Source organism: Erythrolamprus reginae, chromosome 3, assembly GCF_031021105.1.
Source record: "Erythrolamprus reginae isolate rEryReg1 chromosome 3, rEryReg1.hap1, whole genome shotgun sequence".
In the NCBI taxonomy this organism is placed as follows: domain Eukaryota; kingdom Metazoa; phylum Chordata; class Lepidosauria; order Squamata; family Dipsadidae; genus Erythrolamprus; species Erythrolamprus reginae.
Window position 1 is genome coordinate 10,556,511 of NC_091952.1, and position 9,888 is coordinate 10,566,398.

A 9,888-nucleotide genomic window follows, 5' to 3' on the forward strand; every position below is an offset into this window, starting at 1 on the left:
GAAGCATCACACAGACCTTCAGGAGCTTCAACTTGACCATTACTAAATGAGGATCATCTCTTGGAACGTTTGCAGAAGGGATCATCCAGACATAAAAAATATAGTTTTCCTGCCTTCTCACCTGAACAGGAAATTATACACTATAGGCCAGCTTCTTTTCATAAGCATCGGGAATTCATAATTCCATCAATGAGAGCAATCTGACCTGGTCTAGAGGCAGAAAAGCCAGGCCCAAACCAAGATACTACCACCAACATGCTTCCCAGTTGAGATAAGTTACTTTTCCTGGAATGCATTATTTGCCTTTTGAAAACACATCACCATGCTACTGATTCAAGTTTAAAAGTTCTAACTTGGTCACATCCATCCACAGAACATTCTAATGCTGCACCCCTCTGGTTCGTTCATGTGATCTTTCACAAAATCTAGAGAGCAACAGAGTTCTTCAGGAGGGTAGCAGCCCTCTCCTTGCAACCCTCTCGGGCTCACCAGCATGACGGCCTCGAGAACATTGATATTCTCCAGTGCAAGAGGCCTTCGGTCAGATGTTACCTTGGGTTGCTCCTGCTGGAGTATCATATGCTTTGTTCTTTGTGTGATTATAGTTGGCAGATCACTCGTGGGAGATGAACAGCAGTGTTAAATTGCCTCTTTGCACATGATCTGCCCAGGAATAAACGTGGACTCCAAATTTTTTGGAACCTCTTCTAGATGGACACCAACAACCTTTTTTTTGGGGGGGGGGGCGGGGGGCATCCTGAGAAATTTTCTCAGTTCCAGTCATGACATACTTCCACATAACCCGTGTTAGGAAGGTCAGGCTGTGATAAGTGAATTCTCAGAATTCTGTTCTTTAAATAAGGCAGGACCTTCCACATTCACACCTGGTGTAATACCCCATTGACTGAAACCCCTGACTCTAATTTCCCTTTCAAATGAACCAGCAATCCTAGAGACTCACGTACTCTTGCCACCCAATGCTTTTGACCCATTTGCTTTAATTGTTTCTCTTTTTTTAATCTAATTTTAGCACATATGGAGAATAGATCAGCTGTTAGGTCATATTGATGTAGAAATATTGAAAATTCAAAAGGGCTCACAAACATTTCAATTTCATTAATCTGTACCGCAAATTTCAGTTTTGCAAGTGATGTGATCTGTGATGAAAAATATAAAAATATGTCCATATTATTTATTATTTATTAATTTGACTTCTATGCCGCCCAATCCCAATGGGATTGATTGATCTGTTTGATAGCTTAGCTCAACTATAATGGGCCAGGGAATATGTTCACTATAATCAATTATTGAATTTGGAAAGCTGCATTAAAGTTAATCTGAAATGTAAAGCATACTATATTGTTATAATACAGGTAGCATATTTAAAACAACCTCACACTTATGGAATACAAACATAATGAATTGCTATATACATTTTCATGCCCATGATTTTTAACAATTTATGGTACTTTACAAACCATCTGGTTATCTTATTTATTTATTTATTTGGTTGGTTGGTTGGTTGGTTGGTTGGTTGGTTGGTTGGTTGGTTGGTTGGTTGGTTGGTTGGTTGGTTGGTTGGATTTCTATGCTGCCCTTGTCTGCAGACTCAGGGAGGCTATGATTCTGTAACTGAATATGTGAAAATAATAGAATAAATAAATAAATAAATAAATAACAGTTCTATTACATAAACATATATAGTGTTAATGGAGATAATTCATCACTGCCATAGTATGTTTCTTAATATTTTAGTGTTACATATAGCATAGCTTCATTTCTTAATTTATTGAATGATTATATTTAATCATATCAACAGACTTCATAACTGATTGTTTTAGTAGTAAACGTTTGACACTACTTTTGAATATATAAAATAGCAAATATACCAGTGTTAATAGTTAATAAAAGTGCTTGCCCGGGTTAGTAACTCTCCCTAACTTTAAAACATGAAATTATTTTTTTAATGGTTCTTTAAATTCTAAAATTCTTGTTTCTTCTGTTTCTCCTTAGGTCTTGAATCAAACCGTCCAAATTTAATTCTTGGATTAGTGATTTGTCAAAAAACGAAGCGTCCTTCAGCTGTACTGGAGCCAGAAAAGCCTGAGGAGAAGAGGAGCCGAGTCCAGATACAAGAAGAAACGGAAGTATTAGGATACTCTAAGGGTGGCACGCTTCCACTGCCAGAAAAGAAACCTGCGAAATATTCTTTGTATTCTGGAGAAACCGCGATCAGTACAACCCCTCCTGATTCTCCTCCACCTCCACCTCCAAATCCACCTTCAGAGTCATCTTCCACCATGGCACCTTCTGTATTAAAAATATTGTCATCCGTGAAAGCAGGAAGCTCAACCACTGTGCCACTATCTAATGCTTCAGGGTCAGGAGCTACCACTACCCCCGTGTCTTCTGCTGGTTCCTCAGCCTCAAAATCATCGACACCACTTGATCACATTTTGCAAACACTTTTCGGGAAAAAGAAGTCTTTTGATCCTGCCACTAGTGAACCTGAAGCTATTACTAATACCTCGAAGCCTGAAGTTCAGGCTGGGATTGACGAATTGATGCCACTTGATGCTCCTTTAATAGACCCCATTGTGCAACAGTTTGGACAGATGTCGAAAGATAAAGCTATGGAGGAGGAGGAAGATGATAGGCCTTATGATCCCGAGGAAGAATACGCTCCGGAGAGAGCTTTTGAAATGCAGACTGGCGAAAGCAGACTTGAGAAGGGCTGTGAAGCTTCAGAACAAGAAGATGAAGCCTACGATCCAGAAGATGAAACCATCTTAGAAGAAGCAAAAGTTGCTGTGGAAGATTTACCCAATAAAATGTACTTGGACTCTAAAAACAGCTCCATAACCACACCCGTCCCCTTTGTGCCTGATGCGGCTCCTGCACCATCTTTGGTAGAGCAACAGAAAATGCTCGAGGAGCTAAATAAACAAATAGAAGAGCAGAAAAGGCAATTGGAAGAACAAGAGGAAGCGCTCAGGCAGCAAAGGGCAGCGGTTGGTGTATCCATGGCTCATTTTTCAGTATCCGATGCTTTAATGTCACCGCCTCCCAAACAGTCCATAGCAAAAATGGAGATATTCCAACACGAAAAACCCGTTTCTGAAAAATCCGAAATGGCTCCTTCCTCGATTCAGCCTCAACTCCTCAGCCAAGGAAATGATCCCAGACAAAGCAGAGATCCCCGACAAGCTAGGAGAATCCTAGCTGAGTGTAATGAAAGTGTTGACTGTAATATAAAGCCACATGAGATACAGGGAGAACCTTCTGCTGGACAGATCTCTCCTTCCAGCTATTCAGGTCCACTCCAGGCCACGTTTGACAAAGAGGAGAAATGTCATAATGAAACATGGATGGCAGGTGAAACCGGTCCTGCTGTCCCTGAGCAAAATGTGCCTATCAGTTACGAAAACGTTCCGCAAGTTAACCCGGAAATTATAAATAAACCAGCTCCCGTTGAATCGCCTACGAGTGCGCCTATTCGTAAAGTGTTGCTGCCTACCCCTCCCACCCCTTGTTTCATGCCCATGTTTTCAGGCTCTAGTAATGCACCGACTGTACCTTGGTCAAATGCCTCTCAGGACAACAGCGTTCCAGGAGTCGTAAAAGATTCTTTTCCAAGTTCAACATTTGCATCTCAGGAGAAAATTCCTGGTCACTTTGAAGCGGAAAGAGGTCCGTTGAATTACAGTGCAAGCGAACTCAATCCTCCGTCCGGCCATTTTTATGAACAGAGGGAGTCTTCTACAATTCAAACTGAGGAAGTAAGAGTGGGGCCACCTCCATTTCCTGCAGCTGGGCAAAAGGGTGCCCCTCCAGTATTGTGTGGTGCTTCTAATTTCCATGGGCCAAGGGGTCCACCCCCACAATTTAATGAAGGACATAACGTTCCACCAAATAATGATGGACCAAGGGGTCCACCACCTAACATGTTTCCAGCACCGAGACCACCTATTCCTTCATTATTTTCTGCACCACACGGCCCGCCTGTTTTTGTTGAAAATAGAGGTCCTTCTCCATCGTTTCCTAGTGGACCAAGAGAAAAAGCACCTTCTCAATTTGAAGATCACAGAGAATCTCCAGCGGAACAGAGAGAATTTTCAGATTCTCAGTATCGTGAAGCGAGCGGTCCTCCTGGCCAGTTTGAAGGATCTGAGCCTCCAAAGTTTGTAGGAAATAGAGCGCCACCTCCATTTCCTTACGGAGGCCAAAGGAGGCCTCCACCCAATCAATTTAAAAATCAAAGAGGGGGCCCATCAGCTCAGTTCGGAGGACCGAGAGGTCCATCGCCAAATCAATTTGGAGGTACAAGAGGTCCTCCTCCAAATCAATTTGAAGGACAAAGAGGACCTGCACCAGGTCACATGCCAGGACCAAGGGGACTTCTTCCCTCACCATTTGAAGAGAGGAGAGGAAGTCCACCCCCCAGATTTCCAAACCAGAGGGGCTCAGCACCACATCAGTTTGGAGGACCAAGGGGACAGACACCTGCCTCGTTTTCAGAACAAAATGACTCTGTCCCTAACAGACATAATTTTCCAGGACAGTCTCAACAAGGTATGAAACCATCCCCCAGACCTCTCTTGGATCTTCCAAGCCATCCTCCACAGCATAGGAAAGAGATATGGGATGAATCTGGAACCTCTTCTTCTCATCCTAATATTTCAGGGCAGGGTTCTTCATCAGAAGCCCAGTGGCCAGCATCTGACTTTCGAGAGGGTCGAAATAATGACTATAGAGGCCAGGGCTTTGAAGGGAGGCCGAGGGAAAGATTTGAGGGAGGAAATAAGGAAAAAGTGTTAGAGCAACCGGAGAAACCAGACAATAGATCAAACAGAGGAAATGATGATAGACGGAGGGATCGCGAGCATAATTGGGCTTGGGAAAGGGATCGCGGCAGAAATTGGAATAGGGGTAGGGAAAGAGATTGGGAGAGACACAAAGAGAAAGATTGGGATAAAAACAGAGATAGAAACTACAATAAAGATAGAGAAAGGGATTCAGACCGGGTGAAAGATTGGGAAAGGAACCGGGAAAGACCCAGGAACAGAGAAGGTGATTCTTATCGAAGACGGAACCGCTCCAGAAGCAGAGAACGTGACTACGATAGATTCAGGGACAGGGCCCGCAGCCGGGAGAGAGAGAGGGACCGAGATAGGGACCGTGACAAAGATAGAGGAAGGGATCGCAAGGAGCGGAGCAAAAGCAGAGAATGTGATAGAGACTCTAAGCCAGAATCCCAGATGGGCAGCCAAAAGCCATCACATCCAGAAGCTGCTTCTGCTAAGTAGACCCTTCAGCAAGGAATCCCTTAGAAGTAAAGGGGGAAACATGTAAGAATTGACTGTGTACTACTTGTATATATTGTATATTCTGTTAGAAAATACTTTGGTAAAAGCTTTCGTAAAAGACAAATTTTGAATTGTAAATGCAATATATTAAGGTAAGCAGGGGAAACCTGGACTTAATACATTTTGTTCATAAAAGTTTTCTTACAGGATACATAAGGCAGAGTCCTTCCCTGACTAGTCCTAGCACCTGTGTACAAATAAGAAATCAGTAGGGCTTAGGACCACTGCTCATCTTTAGAATAGGGGCCTGTTGGAATGCTACTTGCTCCCAGAGAAAGATCGTGGTTGGGACCCAACAGTTCTCCTATGTGGCTTTGTTTTCCTTATTATCTTGAGTTTCCATTTGCAAACAAAAATGGGAACTGTCTTCAAAAAGCACATTGCTTTTAAAGGTTTCAGAGTTGTGTTTTCCAATAACTTAACTGGTAATTTTATGAGGATTCAAACAAGATTTCAGAAGCCATAACTTTACATCTCAAATACATAGTGTTTTTGTGTTTTGGTTTCCTACACAACAGCAAAAATATCTATATTTTTGTCCTGAGTTAATCTAGTTATATGGCTTTTGTGTACTTAACAAATGATGGCGGAAGAGCAGTGTTGTTACTTACTTGTAATTTGCAGAGTATTTGAATAAGAAATGTTAAATTTCTAAACTCACATTTTACACGAGGGCATTTTGAATGTAATTTCAACTGATTTATGAGCTCAGACAAGAAATACATATATCTAGATAGGTCACTACTTTTCTTATCAATAAACTCTTACAATTCTGTATTTTTATGAAAAGTGTAATGAAAAGTAATGCCCCCTACTCAATATAACTAAGCTTTAAAAAAATGTATTGTTTTTTTTAAATCTAAATTGACTCAACAAAGTGGGAGGAAGGGGAATTATCAAGATTAATGTGTCAAGCACTGAGTTGAAGGGATTTGACTTTTTAAATTGTTATTGGTCAAAAAGATTCATGAACTAAAGACTGTTTAGTTGAGCCAAGATGAAGAACTTTTAAGTTCTAACTTAAGTGGGAGAGATTTCAGGAGGCTGGCAATTATCCCATTGATATCAACAGCACTGAAATTCTTAATTTTGATAGGAATAAGCCCTGTCCATTTGAATTCATGGCTACTGTGATAAAATTGGAAGAAAATGTTTCTGCAAAGATTGAAGAAATAAAGCCGTTGCTAACTGTTCTGTACTTTAAAAGGGAAGTTTTTTTACTGTGAAAAACAGTATTCTGTTACTTTTTCTGTATTCTTTGGGTTCATAATATAGTTCTAAACATATATAGAAAAACATTACTAGTTGAATTGGATTTATACATTTACAGATAAACAGTTACTTTGATATTTTTATAAGCATTTTCAAATGTAAAATTAAATTCATAACATCTGCATTTTGAAACCTGCAATATAAATAGTACTACCCCACAAATAAATCACTACATAGTTATACTTTATATTGGTACATCTTAGTCTTTAAACATCATGGACATACTGATACTAAAAACAATGGCTAGTTTGCAAAATATTTTGCAAAATACATTAAAAGAGGTGGTATAGAATGCAAATACATATGATGTAATTTTTTATTCAAGAAGTTTCTAACTTAAAACCGTACTTGTAAAATATGCTAAATCAAGTGTTGTTTAGGTTTACTTGACAGAAGTTTCTGTAAATTGTATTTTATATTTCAGAATATATCATTGTATATTAAATGTGGAACTTCATAGATTTTTGTTACTGTCAAATAAACATCTACAAGAAAGCCTTGGTGTGAATAGTTTTGTACATACTGATCAGAACATTAATCTAGTAATGTGGCAATATAATCTGGGAAACATGGGCAGGTCTTGCAAATCAAAGGATACTTCACTCATATTTTTTTTAAAAAAAATACTGTATTTTTGTTTCCAATTAAGAAATGCTACGAGAGGCTCCATTATGGATCTGTTCATCTTTTCAGTGTTAAGGTAGCATAGCAATTATCTGATCACAACATCCAGGATCAGTTTTCAATTTTTGAAAAGGGTGGGTCATGGATATATGTGAAAGGTACTGCCAGTACCCAGGACTTGGTTAGTGATTCATACAGTTAAACATGCAAAACCAAATCTGATAAATAGATTGCTCCTTCCTCTCTGCCAGCAATTAAACTAAACCTTCAGGGTATATTTCTGATAATCTCCATTTATTTTTGAATCAGAATGGTACATTTGATTTGTATGAAAGAAGAAAGAATATCTTGTCATGAGATAGAACTGCTTCACAAAGTATACTGATTCCCCACCCCATCCCCTGCAAGTGCAGGTGTTGTCCCCTCCACATCAATCACATAGATAAATTGGTTGCAGCAAGAATTACCTGATCAGCTTGTCACCAGGGACTGGCGTTGTGGGCTGAGTGACCAGCGGCTAGCCTAAGTCACCCACTCAACTTCTGTGCCTAAGGCATGACTGGAATTCAAATCATGTTTTCTGGCTTGGGGCCATTTAATTGGTGAATTAAACTATTAAAGTTCAATAGCTTAACCATAGCCTAACCATAAACTATTCGCTATAACTACTTATTTCATTCTTCTGAGTAGGTGTTCTGGTTTTCTGATATAATATATTATTTTCTTTGCACTGAAGCTTGAATTGCTTTTAATCCAACATATATTAGGGAATTATATGCAGTTTAAAATTGGGCAATTGAAGGGAAGGAAGGAAATTACCCTATATCCACAGTTAATTACAGCCCTATATCCACAGTTAATTACAGAAGCTTAAAAGAACTTCAGCATATATTCCACAATAATGAAAAAGATATAGATGCTACCAAGAGACATTAAAAGAACATGCTAAACAACTTTTATTTCCAGGAAAAAAATAAGTTCCCAAAATTGGGGTTGGTAATTCTGCATCACCTACAGGTGTGAAATTTGACTGAGAACATGTTCTCTGCTAGCTGCCCCTCTACAGCAGTTAGTTAATCTGCTTGGGAAAAGTATAGCATCATCACAGACCCTTTTTTAAAATTACTGGTATTAGTGCATTGTGAACAAATGAATGTATACACAGATCTGCATACTTCACTTTGACATTTTATGTTGGTTCAGTCAGTCTCACAGCCTCCTTTTTCAGTGTAAGATACATGAAGACTAGAAATATGGTAATCTGAAAAGTAGAGATGTATAGTTCATGAGGTCATGTGGCAAGACAGGATAAAAGAACCATAAAGCAATAACTTGTATTTTTTGAAATGACATTTTGGAATGAGTGCTTCATTCTCTTCAGCGCATGAATGGATTGAATCTCTTGCCCATAAACAAAGGAGACACCTGAAAACATTTTCCACAATTAAAATTTAGCATAAAAGATAATGTGGTCTTGGCTGAAAGTTTCCAGGCTATCTTCTGCATGGAATATTGATCCGTCTTGTTTTGATTCTTCACAACCAACCAATCCTGGGATGATAAATAATGGAGTTGGAATGATTAGATTAGATTAGATTTATTGGATTTATATGCCGCCCCTCTCCGTAGACTCGGGGCAGCTCACAACAATGGTAAAAAACAATACATAGTAACAAATCTAATATTTAGCAATCTAAATTACAGTTTTAGGTTAAAAAATCCAAAAGAAACCCCAATATATAAAAAACAAGCACACAGTTGAATCATACACAGGAACTACATGGGCAAGGGGGAGATGTTTCAATTCCCCCATGCCTGACGGCAGAGGTGGGTTTTAAGGAGTTTCCGAAAAGCAAGGAGGGTGGGGGCAATCCTAATCTCTGGGGGGAGCTGGTTCCAGAGGGTCGGAGCCACCACAGAGAAGGCTCTTCCCCTGGGTCCCGCCAGATGACATTGTTTAGTCAATGGGACCCGGAGAAGGCCCACTCTGTGAGACCTAACCGGTCGCTGGGATTCGTGCAGCAGAATGGATATTGGAGGTCCCCTAGTCCAGTCCCCTGTTCAGGCAGGATGCCTCTGTCCAGCCTCTTAAAAGCCTCCAGTGATGGAGCATCTTCAAGTTCAGGAGCAAGCAGTTCCACTGAAGTTTGTGGGATTATTCATGATCATTTCTCAGCAGTATCACAAGAGTTAATGCTTTCTTGTAAAGGCATTTCTCCTTCACTGACCCTTACTAGTAGAATAGCATTCTTTATTGGCTGTGTGATTGGACACACAAGGGATTTGTCTTTGGTGCATATGCATAATAAATCCTATTGGTTTTACATTCGCAAAATGAACCCTCAAGAGGCCACTCTTAATTCACACACGTGTGTTCATCATAAGAGTTCAAAAAACAAAAAAACACCACAACACGTTTTAAACTTCTTAAAGTGAGAGTCAGAACGAGGGCAAGGTGCAAAGAAAGAATGACTTTGGGTGGGTTGGGGTGGAACCCCCTCCGGAAAAGGCCATCAAAAAGCAAGCAACATGGAGCGTGAAGAAAACACCTTGTCAGATTTGCGCTGTTTCGTAGGAAAGCAACCGCAGTACCAACAGCCGGACTTAGGTGGGAGTTAGGCCCTTT

General features: G+C 40.0%; 1 protein-coding gene across 9 annotated transcripts in view; it reads left to right on the forward strand.

The window, feature by feature from the left end:
- Positions 1-7,133, forward strand: part of DIDO1 (death inducer-obliterator 1) — a 124,111-nt gene extending 116,978 nt beyond the window's left edge. For all 9 annotated transcript variants that reach the window (XM_070744468.1, XM_070744469.1, XM_070744470.1 and 6 more), the window contains one exon: positions 2,014-7,133. In XM_070744468.1, the coding sequence (XP_070600569.1) occupies positions 2,014-5,306 (3,293 nt within the window). In that variant the 3' untranslated portion in view covers positions 5,307-7,133. The remainder of the gene's footprint in view (positions 1-2,013) is intronic.
- The last annotated feature ends 2,755 nt before the right edge of the window (positions 7,134-9,888 follow it).